The sequence below is a fragment of the Canis aureus genome, chromosome 3, assembly GCF_053574225.1.
Source record: "Canis aureus isolate CA01 chromosome 3, VMU_Caureus_v.1.0, whole genome shotgun sequence".
Classification (NCBI taxonomy): domain Eukaryota; kingdom Metazoa; phylum Chordata; class Mammalia; order Carnivora; family Canidae; genus Canis; species Canis aureus.
Genome location: NC_135613.1, coordinates 38,858,686 through 38,873,531, shown reverse-complemented (window position 1 = coordinate 38,873,531; position 14,846 = coordinate 38,858,686). Strand labels below are relative to the sequence as shown.

General features: G+C 42.9%; 1 protein-coding gene and 1 long non-coding RNA gene across 28 annotated transcripts in view; one reads left to right on the top strand and one right to left on the bottom strand.

The window, feature by feature from the left end:
• The window catches only part of LOC144310694 (uncharacterized), a 40,622-nt gene extending 28,320 nt beyond the window's left edge, over nucleotides 1-12,302 (top strand). Inside the window, exons 2-3 of the long non-coding RNA XR_013376359.1 lie at nucleotides 7,690-7,804; nucleotides 9,522-12,302. This is a non-coding gene — a long non-coding RNA (uncharacterized LOC144310694). The remainder of the gene's footprint in view (nucleotides 1-7,689; nucleotides 7,805-9,521) is intronic.
• FGGY (FGGY carbohydrate kinase domain containing) overlaps nucleotides 1-14,846 on the bottom strand; it is a 413,890-nt gene that overhangs the window by 48,369 nt on the left and 350,675 nt on the right. The window contains exon 15 of one of the 27 annotated variants that reach the window (XM_077891985.1): nucleotides 3,158-3,400. The exons of the other annotated variants lie outside the window; for them this stretch is intronic. Coding sequence (XP_077748111.1) covers nucleotides 3,305-3,400 — 96 coding nt within the window. The 3' untranslated portion in view covers nucleotides 3,158-3,304. Of the gene's footprint in view, nucleotides 1-3,157; nucleotides 3,401-14,846 lie in introns of those variants that run through there. 27 annotated transcript variants of the gene reach the window in all.

Genomic DNA, 14,846 nt, shown 5'->3' with positions numbered 1-14,846 from the left:
GCCACTTGCCTTGTTCTCCGGGTTACGCTCGCCCAGGACTGAGAAAGACTCTGACCCAGGGCTGAGGCTTCCTCCTCTGCTGAGGGAAATGGAGAGGCAGCTTCCTTGGAAGCTGCCTTTCCCTCATTCTCTCTCTCGGCTCCCAGGTGCTCACACATCAGAACATGTGTGCACACATACCCCTTCCTTTTGTGCACAGAGTCACTCAGGGTAAGTACTGCATAGGCTGGTGCACGCTCAAGAACTTGTGAATCATGGACCAAAGTGATTCTTGTCATCTTGATAAAACTTGTACACAATCACACCCCAATACGACCGCAACAAAAATAACAAATTGTCAGGCCCCGTCAGCACAAGCCTTGATTTAAACCATGGGGTCCGACGGGCACATATTGGATGTGAAGTTCCTTAAATAATGTCTCTGCTGGCCTAAAACATATCAGATGTTCCCTCAGCCCTAGCTCGCCCAAGACATAAACTATGTGTTCAGGGGAAAGCAGAGTCAAATGACTCATGACAGAGTTTGTTTTTAGTATGAATTATTTTTTCTGGCTCCTTGCTTTTAAAGACGGATCCTTTTCAGATGGGCTGAAGCAAGGGCTGCTGGGAGCTGGGCTCAGGAGCCTTGCCTTCCCACTGCTTCTGAAAGCAAAACATGGAGCCCTGAGCAGAGAGCTTGCTTTCCCATGAAGTTCACTCCCATTAGTGCTGCTTCTTCCTTTTCTTTTCAAAATAAACCACGTGAGGGCAGCCTCATGGTAGCTGGGTGGGCTGGTGGAAAGAGCACTGGATTTGGAGCCCAAGAGAACTGAGCTCCTTTCCCAGTGCTGCCATTTACTAATGTTAGCGTGATGCTGGGAATGTCATGTGCCTTCTCTGGGCTGCAGTTTCCTTGGGTGTGAAATGGGAAGAATAAGCATCCCCCCACTGGGTCATCGTGGGAATTCAATGAGGTAATCCAGGTAAGGTGTCTGCCCCCCATGAGGCACTCCGTTCTCAGAGTGCACTGGACTGGACCTCCAGGCAGAGACAGTGTCCTATTAGCCTCATATCCCCACTACCTGCCTGAGAATGGGGCAGAAAATATGTAAGGGATGAAGGCAGCAACGTACTTTGTCCTTGCGATGTGCCAGGTGCTGTTCTGTTTTATGTCAATTATCTCATTAATGTTACAATTGACCCTGTTAAATAGAAACAAATATTCTCCACATTTCTTGATGAAAGAAACAGGCACAGAGATTAAGAGGGCTGACGAAGGCCACACAGGTGGTCAGCAGAGGGGCTGGGGTCTGGAAGCTTGCTGTCTGACTCTAGAGCAAGAAGAGGAGAGGGAGCATGGGCAAACAGAGGCTCTCCACGTGGACCTGAAGGGAAAGCTACATCTGGAAAAGCCTACCTCTCGGATCACTTTAGAACAGATACTAGGGGAATGAGAAGGACATCAGGAGTGTGGACATTCATGGCCCTGGCAGGTCATAGGTAATGGACAACCAGAACCTACCCATGAATGTAGTGGGTTAGGACAGCTCCTCAGGGTGCTCTGGGCCTGGAGATGCCCGTGCTTCTGAAGGCATGAGCAGCTCAGGACAGGGCTGCTGCCCTAGAAGGGCCCACATCCACCATCCCCCCATCCTTGGCAGAGAGAACTAAAATGAACATGGAACTCCCGAGCTGGGAGGGACCACTGACATTGCTTGGTACTCCACTATACAGGTTAGAGAAATGACACTTGCTCAGTGCCACACCACAAGTTAATGGTAGAGCAAAGACTGGAATCCAGATCCCTACTCCCCAACCTAGGAATCTGCCTCTGGCATCTAAAATACACCATTGTCCCGTCTATGCACAGCCCTCAAGTTAAGATTTGTTTCATTCATCCATTCCATAGTTTTCATCCAAGCCGTGAAAGACAGGAATGTTGGCCATTGGGTTTTGGATACCTCCAATCCCACTGATAAAGCCATCCCCAGAGTAAGACGAATGCTTAGCCTGCTATCCCAATAAATCACTGAATAATCTGCTAGGCAAGCAACCTTTTGATAATGAGGTGGGTCTTCATAAGAGTTTGCCTACGGGGAAATAATGGAAAAAATCTGGAATAGTGATTTATGGAGGTGAATTAACAAAATGCCTTTTGGCCTTATGCTTCCAGCTCATGAGCTGCCCCTAATACCATGTATGTAGACAAAAGCATTAAGCATTAATTTATTCACTCATTCACTCAAATTCACATTTTCTTCCCAATACACAACTGAGTTCATTTCAGGGTTCATAACTCCTTTGTTCCCAAAAGCCACAATTCTGCATATCTTCCTATTCCAGCCCGTCACAGACACACACACACACACACACACACCTACCTTTGTTTAGTTAACATTCCCAAGCCTGTCTTAACTGTCATTCCTTCAGAATATTTTTCCTGACTCCTCAAGGCTGGAGGAGGGGTGTCACCTATTGTCACCTATTTTGGCACACAGTACATTCTATCACAGTTATCTATATCATCGTATTTCTCCTCTGCAATACTGTAAGAACCTTGAGCACAAGGACCAAGTCTCTCTTGTTCAGAATTGTGTTTGTGAACAAAGACAGACCTAGCACAGTGGCTGGCATGGAGATGGCACTCAAGATCCACTTGTTGAATAAATGAACAAAATAAAGAAAGTGCACTGAAGAGTGATTATGAATAGCATCAGCCCTCAGTTAGCTTCCAGTTGAGTAGAAGACACACAAAGAGTGGCGGACCAGGAGGTGGTGAACACACAAAGGAGAGTCACCATACATGTAAGAAGTATTATACCCAAGGTCTGCCCTGGACTGTGGCAGAACTGACTCATGAATGACTAACTCTACCAATAAAGTTGGATTTTGCTTATGTCGTATGTTCATCTTCATCTGATTTTACAGAATACAAATGTGTGGGATATGAGTTTACATGGAAGACACACAGACTGTAACCTTTCTCAGTCCAATTCTTTTGCTTGTGAACTTCCCTGTCCCCTTACTCCCATAGATGACACCTCAGGATTTTGCCATTCCAGACCATTTCTTTGAGTTCAGTGAAATAAGGATCTGAGGCAGGAGGAAAAAAAAAAGAGTGCCAGAGAGCTGAGAAGGAAAGACAGAGAAGAGATTCACATCACAGAATTCTTCTTACTTAACACACTCCAGCCTCCCAGGTCTTTTTGCTTTTCCTCAGACACATTCAATTAGTTCCCACTTCAGGGCCTTTGCACTTGCTGTGCTCTCTGCCACTTGCATCTCATCTCAAACATCTCTTCCTCAGGAAGACCTTTCCCACTGCTCACACTGCCAGTCCTTCATGCTCCTCTTGCTCAGTTCCCTGTGCTGCTTTGTTCCTTTGGGTTGCTTTATTTTCTTTCTGAGGATTTTTTGCGACCTGAAATTATAATATTTGTTGTGATTACCTGTTGCTACAACTACTTGCCTCTGGATTCCTTGCAACTGGAATATAAGCTCTCTGAGGGCAGATACTGCTCGCTCTCTCCTTCTTTCTTCTCTTCTCTTTTCTGTTTTGACATTGCTTTCTCAATAGACATAGCAGGAGGGACTGAACAAGAAGAGACAGGTATCAAAGGCTGAAAAAGATGCACATGCTCCCAAAGGGAAAGGCATTTAATGGGGCAAAGGAAAGTGAACCAAAGTGACTCTAAAAGTTCAAGAAAGAATTAATCATATTAACTCTTTAATTGCACACTACCATGGCAGGCTCAGGCATGACATTGTTGAAGTTTCCTTTTTGGGAGTGCACAAGCATTCTGTGAACATATGTAAAATGGGGATAATTTTAGTTCTTGCCCTATGATATTTTTGTGGTGACTAAATGAGTTAATTCATGTAAAGTGATCTGAACAGTACTTGGCATAGAGAAAGCATCCATAAATGTGGCCTATCATCATCATCACCATCTACAAAGAGACATGACATACCGATAATATCTATTTATAAGAATTTTATGTATTGCTATGCACTCTATTTACTGTTTCTTTTTAAAACGAAGCACAGAGGGGCATCTGGGTGGCTCAGTGGTTGAGCATCTGCAGGTCGTGATTCTGGGGTCCTGGGATAGAGGCCAACATTGGGCTCACCGCAGGGAGCCTGCTTCTCCCTCTGCCTGTGTCTCTCATGAATAAATAAATAAAATCTTAAAAAAAAATAAAGATAAAATGAAGCACAGAATTTCTACAAACACATGTCCTGAATTTTGAATCGAATAGAGACCAAAAACAGTTTTAAAAGAATTACTTACTCATCAGTGTTCCTAATCAAGGGATCTTACTGCTTTTAATACACACATTTATGATTGTATTAACCCGAGATGCAAAGGCTTTAGGACAAGGTAAACGTGAATAACCATGGAGGAGCTCGAGGAGCTGGAAGAGGTAATCATGAATCATCCGTGGAGAGGATACACTGGCTGACAGGTCGAAACAGAACTTCCTAAGGACTAATACAGAGAGCAGTGAAGAAAGAAAAGAGAAGGCCTTTTAGATGGGCGAGAGGTGAGAAATCAGCACCAGACAGGGAATGGAAGCACCACCAGCTATCTTCATTTCAATGAAATCACTACAGAAAATTCCCGTTACAAGGATAAAAACAGCACACAGGCTGCTGAAGACCAGAACAAAAGTTAAACACATTACACAAATCCAATGATATTTGTTAACAACTTAAAAAAATCAGCTGGGAAAGAAGATATTACTCTCTTAAGTTTGGCTAGTTCTTGATAAAAACAGTTCTTGGTTACAGCCCTTTCTGGTCGGCCGCCAGAGTGGAAGCCTGGTGGATGGAGCTCGCCACCTACCTCCTCAGGCTGACCTTGCCTTCTCTCTCATTGGACCCCAAGACCCACAAGCATTTTGTCATTGTATCTCCAAGAACAGGGTGTGTGTGTGGGGGGGGGGAATTCCTTTTTTAGAGTACCAAGAAGAGTTTAGCGGCCCACTCCATGTCCCCTATGGCCCCTAGATGTCGCTAGTACAAAACTAACAGAAGCCTGAATAGTTGGTCAAAAGAAAAAAAAAAAATCAAGAGTACCTTTAGTACAAAACGCTAAAAGCAATAACAACTCAAAGGCAGACTACATTTATTACGGAAGCTACAATTTAGTATCTCTAAGACAATTATTAATTTCCTTTTTAATTCAACTGCTCACCTCACAAGGAGACATCTCATTTTTCAGCCAAGAAAAAACAAAACAAAACAAAACAAAACAAAACAAAACAAAACAAGACAAAAAACCCAAAACCAACTCAGGGTTGTTTTCTTGCTCTAAAACATTTACATTTAAGGGCTCAGTGGAACCCCACACTAGGCTAGAAGTTTGTAGTATAAATTGCTTTATAATCAAAATTGGTTTGATAAAACAAAAGAACTAGCACACAGAGTAAAAATATAAGACAGCAAATGAGAGTTGGCTGGGGTAAGAATACGGTTATGTTAGTTTGATATTCAACCAAAAGCTGTAATCTTATTAAATATATTTAAACATGGTTTTCATTTAGATTTGGCAGCTTGATTAATGGGATGTATTAAATAATACCTGGCTGCTAAGAGTCTATTTGGGAATCAGTGCCACATAAAACAGGCAACATGTACAATTCGGTTTCATTGTTATTTAAGGCTTCTCTGTTCTCTTGGCGGTGTGCGCACACATATTAAAAATTAAGTACACACACTCAATGTATGCTCAAGCCTCTTAAAAGGCTTTCTCTTTAAACAGAAACATGCAATGGAAAATGAACTCAACTGGTGAAAGGTAATGGATTCATGCCTTTGGGGACAGCTGTCCTGTTTATCAAAAGAAAGGAGGGGAGGGTCAGAAGCAGAAAAAAAAAAATTTCCTAACTGGTCTGCAAAGAGAGATGGCCAACTTCAGAGAGGAGCCGAAATCAGTTTTTACAGCCAGGCTTCCTTCTGTGCCCGAGTTGAGAGGTCGGATGAATGGTACCTTTCACCATGAGGCCATGGGGGTATCGAAGTGGGAACAGAGTATCTTAAGATATGGGGAATGTGTTGGTGGCTAAATAAATGCAGGCAGATGTTGGTTCCCAATTCATTAAAGAAACACTTTTATTTTTTAATGCTGGGGGTGGCATCTGTCCGTTCTAGGGGCATTGCATTGGGCACTGATCAGGATGTATGAGTTGGGGGGAGGGCTGGGGTAGTTAAGAATGACCAGGGGGACAGATAATAGGAATACTGCAAAGAGCCAAGTACCATAATACAGTTCTACTCAGTGTGTGCAGTGGAAAAAACATATATCTGACATGGAAAAGCTGCACAATTATGAGCATTTTCTCCTTTCCAATATCATGAGGTTCCTTAAAATCCTCAGGCTGGAACAAGACATCTCAGAGTGGCCAGAATGTCAGATGACTTCACATTACATCTCTAAACAACCTTAAATGAAGTGAAATGGATCACATTATTATTATTACCATTATTTTAAGATTGTGTTATTTTTTCATGAGAGACTGAGAGAAATAGAGGCAGAGGCAGAGGGAAAAGCACCCTCCCGGGGCAGCAGGAAGCCCTAGGTGGGACTCTATCCCAGGACCCCAGGATCATGACCTGAGCCAAATAGGGATCCTATTATTTTTTAATTTGAGAGATTAACTTTAAAACTAGAGAAGTCCAGAAAATATCTTATGACTCAGAAAGAAAAAAAGAGCAAGGCTTTTTTTTTTTTTTTTTTAAGATTTTAATTATTTATTCATGAGACACAGAGCAAGAGAGAGAGAGGTAGAGACACAGGCAGAAGGAGAAGCAGGCTCCATGCAGGGAGCCAGACGTGGGACTCAATCTCGGGTCTCCAGGACCACGCCCTGGGCTGAAGGCGGTGCTAAACCCCTGAGCCCCCACCCCAGGTTGCTCAAGCAAGCTTTTTTGATACAGGTATCATTCTGTCCATTTTACAGATGACCTGATAGAGGCCCTGAGAGGTTCATCACCCCAGATCCACATCTAGTAAGGCAGAGAGGTTGAGACTGGAACCTGAGGCCATTTTACTTGGAAATCCACTTTTTTAACCTGTAACCCCTACAGCCCCTGCTTCTCTGTGGATGATGGAAGACCTCAGGACAGGGGCAGTGAAAGAAACTGGGGGTGAGGGTGGGAATAGAGCATGCAATCTCCCTGACCTCCCTGTCACAATGGAAGAAGAGGGGCCACGTTCTTTTAGAGACTCCTTTCCCCTCTGCTATCACCCACAACTGAGCCATCTATGTCCCTCACTGGACAGAAAGCATGGACATGTCGAGCATGGCCCAAGTCTTTGTGGCAATGACGGGTACAATCCAGGACCACAGAGGAAAGGCTTAAAAATACAACCAGGGTAAAACAGAATTCTGATCCACCCTACCACATGGATGAACATTGAGAACTTGATGCTGAGTGAAATGAGCTAGTCACAAAACGGCAAATACCATATTTTATTTGAGGTTCCTAGAGTCACCATATTCATAGAGACTGAAAGTAGAATGGTGGTGGCCAGGGGCTGGGTGCTGGGAGGAGGGGGTAGTTGTTGTTTACTGGGTACAGAGTTTAAGTTTTGCAAGATGAAAAGAGTTCTGGAAACTGGTTGCCCAATGATGTGAATAATACTTAACGCTCCTGAGCTGTCCACTTAAAAGTGACAAGTTCCATGTGATGTGTATCTTACCACAGTGAAAAAACAAACAAACAAAAGAATATCTTCAGGAACACCTTCTCCAGTGATCATTTACAACGTTCTCTTGCCTGGCACAGTATGAAGCATGACCTTCTGAAGTTTCAGATTTGTGTAAGTAAAAGTCCTTTAATGCTACATCCCTGCCACTTTTCTGGAAAGCAGGAAGTCTGGAGGAAACGGGTCTTTTTATTTTTTTTTTTAAGTTATAAAATTTTATATCTGCATGTTTTATATGAATTCTCATTTTGGTTCAACCAGCTAAGACTCTGAATAAAGCACTTCCCCTCTCTGCGTTCCAACTTCCTCATTCATAAAAGGGGGGAGTGGGTGAGATGATCTCTGAGGGCCCTTTCAATTCTCAGATTCTGATTCCTGTTTTTCCAAATGCAAACGCGGTTTACCTCTTCAGTATACTTCATTTATTATTGACACTCTTCAGAACATTTTTGCAAGCCACTATTCGCTTCTGAAATACCTACTCAGCCATTAGAAATGACAAATACCCACCATTTGCTTCAACGTGGATGGAACTGGAGGGTATTATGCTGAGTGAAGTAAGTCAATCAGAGAAGGACAAACATTATATGTTCTCATTTATTTGGGGAAAATAAATAATAGTGAAAAGGAATATAAGGGAAGGGAGAAGAAATGGGTAGGAAATATCAGAAAGGGAGACAGAACATGAAGACTCCTAACTCTGGGAAACGAACTAGGGGTGGTGGAAGGGGAGGAGGGCGGGGGGTGGGGGTGAGTGGGTGACAGGCACTGAGGGGGGCACTTGACGGGATGAGCACTAGGTGTTAGTCTGTATGTTGGCAAATTGAACACCAATAAAAAAATAAATTTATTATTAAAAAAAAAAAGGAAATACCTACTTATTGCATTTTCCCCAAGGGCTAAAAGCAAGGAGGAAGGATGCAGGATGAAGTAGGCTGACAGGAAACAAAAGAGTTAAAGGTGTCCTGGAAGGAGCACTGGACTGAGAGTCTGAGGCTATGAGGTTCAATTGGGACTCTGACTTGCTAGCCGCATGAGTCAAAAAGGAAGGAAGCATTTACTGGGGTCTTCTCTGCATGAGGTACTTCCATACATACTACCTTACTACTTTACAATTTTGGCAATTCACACACCATCTTCATAATTGTTTCCACATCCAAGTACTACCTGTAGTATTTATTATGTAGAATATTTTTTTCTAAATTCTGAATAAATCCCTTTTTCTCTTTGTTTAAAATTGCTATCTTCTAAGCACTAATGCCCATGAGAACCCAAGTATGATGTTGGTTGTATTTTTTTCCTAATATACATTAAAATAAATATGTAACTATCAGAAAAAGAGAGTCCACATGTCAGCTAAAGTCACCTTGGGTGCCACTGGTGGGGTATGTGCATCTGGGCGATGCCACATTATCCTACTTTATCTCTAGTTATGGCTGCTGGACATTGAGCTACAGAGTTTAGTAACCCATTCAAGTTTGAATCAACACTCTCAAAGTAATGTGCTGGTTCAACACAATTTTATAGAACACATTTTATAGAACGGGTGGGTTCTATAAAATGGAGCGTATTTCTAAGATTTTTCAAATTTCAGGGACACTAACATTTCCAAAATTACTTTGGAGGCGACATACAGTAAATGCAAGCTTTTATTTTGCCAAGTAAGAACTCAAAAAAGTATTCTCATACCAGGTAACTAAAAAAAAAAAAAAAAAAAAAAAAAAAAAAAAAAAAAACAGAGATCTTTCTATACCAAATGATTGGGAAGAGTACTCAGGATAATGTAAAGCATTTAAGAAAAACCTTGAAGATGTTCTGCTTCCTTGTCTAGGTTTCTTGGTTTGCTGAAAACTCTGCCTCAGGCCAACCGCTTGACAGGCTCAGCACCCATGGGCCACAGACGCAATGGGAGACGGCTCTGGCATCACCCGAGTCTGAGTTCAAGTCCTAGTTGTGCACTCACCACGTGTGGCTTTGTGAAGCTAGAGCCTCAACTTTTCATAGGTAAACTGAGGCCACGGCTCACTGTGGAGAAGATCAAACACAGAATGTGTAGGAAGTGCCTTGCACAGTACCTGGCCTGTGGTAGGAGCCACAGCTTAGCTTTTTTTTACCTTTCTCATCCTATCTCACCAGGAGGATTGCTCTCAGGATATAAGATGGCAACGCATGGGAAAGTGTCCTGAAAATGTGTTCTGCAGCTCTAGTCGTTTCTTTAGATCTCAGCTTAGTAGCAATTTCCTCTGGGAAGGGAACTTTTCCTTGACCCGCCACATTGGATAAGAAGCCCCTGCCTCTGGTCCCATGGCACTTTGTGCCCTGCATCTGCTCACTTGCCACACTGTATTCAAATTGCCAGGCAACCTCCCCCTTATCCAGGAGGCCCAGAAGAGCCCGAGAGAGTGGGGACTATGCGGGTTGTACTTATTGTTGCTTCTCTACCATCTTTCATGTAGTTGCTGCCAAATTCGGCACCGGTGCACTCTTCTTTTGTTAAATGCACACAGTTACTGATGGGAACACTGGCAGGATTTTTCGAATCTGCTTTCCGGTATTGCTTGTGGCATGCTTGATGCTTTGGACCATGGGTTTATGGCAGCATTCCCGATTGGTCCTAGAAACATCAGCTCCAAAGATAATTCTTTGGTCAAGTAAGTTGGGAAAGACTATGCTCTATATGCCTCCCCATCCCAGGAAATTGACAATGCATGTTTCCATGGTAAAGCCTTATGAGACCTGCTATAAAGATACCTAGCTAACTTGAACACAGCATTTTCCAAATGAATTCTCTCCAGGAATACCTTTTAATACACCAAAGACCACTCTTTGGAAAGCTCTGGCCTATAGAGAACTTGAGCTCCAAGCAAATTTTTCTGATGGTTTCTGTCAATTCTTTGTCCTGGTTCTCCTTCCCCCACTTAAACTATGCAGCTGGAATCAGGAGAGACATAATATATTGGGCTGGACCAAAAGGCAATGCAGACAATAGAACCTTTGAGAAAACTAGACCTATGAATGAGCTGACCAGTCCAGGAACTGACCAAAAGTATTTTGACAATGACCAGAATGCCCTCATCTGTGCCCCACGTCAGAGCTCTCACACTTCTGTGCACATATATCACTACGACTGCTCTTCCTCCCTTTCTCTTCCATCATCATCACCACCACCATGACCACCATCACCATGACTACCACCACCACTACACTTCAGTTTTATGGTACATGGTCTGTGCCAAGCTTTGCTCTAAGTACAGGTACTTCCCGTATTAATGTATTTAATCCTCACAACAAGCTCATAAGAGAGGTGCTAGCATCATCTCTGTTTTCCAGAGGGAGAAACTCAAGTGCAGAGAGGTTAAGGAAGACTTGCATTTTATAGGATGGGTAGACCAATTTGCAAATCTATGCTAAGAAATCTTATTAAGAGACTGACACGCTGTGCATTTCAGTGACTGTTCTGAAGTGAAGCAGTCCATAATCAGCCACGTCTGTCTGATTCCAAGACAAGCTCTTCCTACGACATCAGGCTGCCTCCTGGTGTTAACAATACTTTATCTTTGTGAGTTATTTTATGTTTCCTAAGCACTTCTATAGCCTTCATTGTTTTAAAATCTCCTGACCATGCTTCAGACAAATGCGATCACTTTATAGATTTTAAAATTGAATCACAGAGAGCTACTACTAGTATAATAATAATGATGATATTAATGATAGCCACCTCTCACTTTTGACAAACTTATTGTTCACGGCAAAAATGGCTCACAAAGGGTAGACTTGGGGCTCAGATGCAAGTCTTCTGATGCCAAGTCCAGAGTTTGCTCCACCCTTGAAAGGCGGGTCCCTCCAACAAGATTAGCCCAGCTGTGGCAGGAGAGAGAAGTTTACAGCACCAGCTCGGTATTCGGCTGGTGTGGTTTTTAAAGTAACTCAACATCTGTCATTAATTAGAGTTCCTGTTGCCATGGTGATGGTTTATTATTGCTCGGCTGATAAGATGGCAATTCAAGAATACTATCTTTCTCCTTTTCCCTCTCTCTACAGCAAAGATTTTTCACTTTCTTTCCCCTCTCACCTATGAGACATCTGAGCTTTTGCCACAAAGAATGATGCGGTGTTCTCAAACAGGGACCCCTGTTGGTTCTCTGGAAATAATCTTTCGAATTTTTTTTCCCTTTCGCTCAATGCAAAGGTTCTATCAACCCAACTTTGATTCACATTTCATTTCTTGTACTTATTAGCTCTCTGAACAAGTTAATTATCTTCCTCGAGCCTTACTTTTTCATCTGGAATAAGTGATAAAGGAGGCCTAACTGGCAAGGTTATTGTGAGAATTTGATATAACGAATATGAAGATATCAACACAGGGCTTGGAAGGTAATGGATACTCAAGAAATGATAGCAGATGTGATAATTAAAATAACAGCGATAATTATTTACAAAAAGATGAGATGAAACTGGGGTTTAGGGTTGGGGGCTGAGGTCACTGTGCCTTCACTCATTCATCAATCACTCTAACTTGTTCATCCACTGCAACTGTCCTTTTTCTTTACAGCTCTTAACCCAAAGCATAGTATATATTTATTCATATTTACTTATTTAGCTGTCTCTTAACCCTCAGCTGTAAATAAATGTGATGAAAATTGGTACAACAGTTATTTTGCTCATCATTTTACCTATGAGGATATTTGTGGAATGAATGAACAAATATTTACCAAGCAGCTATCCCATGTCAGTTTCTGTGTTAGGCACTGGAGATATGGAAATAATTAGAGTACAATTTTTACCCTGGAGGCATTCACATAAGGGATCTATGAAAATTGACAAAAACTAAAGGAAATGAGGCATTCATCTCCACTCCACAAGGGTTTTTGATAAATCCAGTGGCATAAATGGAATTAAATCTGCAGTAATCTTTTAGCACAAAGCATCAATGTGGTGGGTGGTATGGATATCTCAAAGCTCTAAGTGCCAAGGATTCAAACTGGTGGTGTTAAGCCCCCCAAAGTAATTAGAAATTCTCTTTGAAACATAGAGTTCAGAAAGAAAGAAAGAAAAAGGAAAAGAAAGGGAAGGCCTTTCAGAGGGCTGGTTCCCTGGCTCCTCCCAGAACAGTCTGATCCCCTCTGCTGGTGAAGCAAGAGGTCAGATCCCCAGACGGAAAATCAATCTCTAAGAGTCACTGGATAGAATTTCTAATTCACTAGTGCCATGACACGCAGTCTGTTTCTAGCCAAGGAAGATGAGGCCCAGAGGCTTTAGCTTCCCCAACCCACTGTACACGATCAGGCCAAGCTGACACCCCTCCACTAGCAACACGCGGCATCTAATCGTCACGCCGGCACAGAGGTCCCATTGTGAGAGCCTTTGAATATACCTTTCTCAATGGCTTGGATCTCCCATTTTGAAGTTATTTTATTATTGCATTAAGTAATAGGATTAACTACTTTAATGTATTTGGGGTTATTTCCTTTGAAACAATCTAGTCCATTGCTTCTCATGTTCTACAGAGCCCTTCCAAGACTGCCATGTCCACCGTGGGGAAAGACAGGGTGTGATGGCATAAGCAGGAGCTGTGCTTCATCTTCTGTCTTTCTTATATATCAGCCTCCCCAAATGTCCCACTGCTTTACATTTTTTGAAAACTAGACCTGATTCTTTCAGTCTAAAGATGAGAGATCAGAGGCCCAAAGAGGTAGACCTGTTGCCCCAGCTCACACATTGGGCTGTTCAGTAACCGAACCACTAAGGATGGGGGAGCTTAGTTTTGAAACATGAGGGTAATTGAGAATCGTAAGGAGCAGTTTGGAGTGAGTGCTGGCGTGAACAGGGAAAGCTGTTTCAGCTATAATCTAGGTGGTCTTGGATCGGATTTTATCTGTTAAAGACTTTAAATCTGAGTATATCCACAGAGGCGCTGCAGCTTTAAGTGGCTGGCTTTCTGTGTAACCAGCCAAGAATCTATAAAATTTCACCTCCAGTTCAGTAGAACATTTATCCAGCATTTATCCAACATTTATCCAGCACCCACTACTGGCTGAGGATGAGGAATACTTGGCCCCTTACTTAGAAGTTCCCATTCAAATGGGGTAAGCAGACACTGAAATATCTAAGGGCTGCACCAGAGGTAAGCACAGGAGGGTAGGGAAGGGTAGAGGTGAGCCTTACCCAGAAGAGTTTCCCAAAGCAGCTTTACAGAGATGGGTTTTAGTATTATCCCAGTGAGCAGACTATGGGGTCAGAACATCCAGGTTCAGAGCTCACCAGCCATATGACCTTGGGAAGTATTTAGCCTCTTTGTAATTCAGCCCTCCTAGAATGCAAAGCTTAACTCATATCGGGACTTTATGGGACTCTAGTGAGGATTATGTGAAGTTAGTACACAAAAAGTGTAGAGACCAGGGCCGATCCATACTACATGAATCATTTTCAGGAGCCCCCTGAAGATAGGGTTCACAGCTCCCCACTCACTACAGGGCGCTGGACCCACGACTGCCTGCTGTTTCCTAGTAAGTCTAAGCACTTGCTTGAACCTCCACTTCAGGGTTGTCTATGAATTTCTCCTCCGGCGTCTGTAGTGGTTAGTCAGCTTACTGAGATGAAGACAACCGCTATAATCCAATTATCCAAACCAGTCTGGTCTGCCAGGATCCCTCCTCATCAGAGATGCTGACAGGTGAAACCGACACGGCCAACATGGTAGGAATTTCACTCTGAGTGACTCTATCCAACACACAGGCTCCTCCCGGCAGAGGTGGCAGTTGACGGAGGGGGGTAGGGAGGGGAGAGGGGGTAGATTCTGAGCTGCTGTGTGGTGGGTTGCTCGCTTCCCACAACCCAGAGGCATTGTCTCAGAAGGCGGCCTTCTCCATCCTGAAATCCTCAAACGTGGTATGTTCCAAACCCCTTATACACAGACAGATGTGCGCTAGTGAGATGGGACCGTTTCTAGGGGGTATTTATTTATTTATTTATTTATTCTAGGGGGTATTTAAAGAGTGTTCTTCTATTCCAAGGACTCTTCAGACCTGGAGATAAGTAATAAACCTGTGTCATTACTCCCAGGCTGAATTAATTTACAGGTTTTTTTTCTTAAGCAGGAAGCAGGGTTATCATTTAGGAAGCACTAAGGTTGTTGACTTTTTTTTTTTAAATGAGA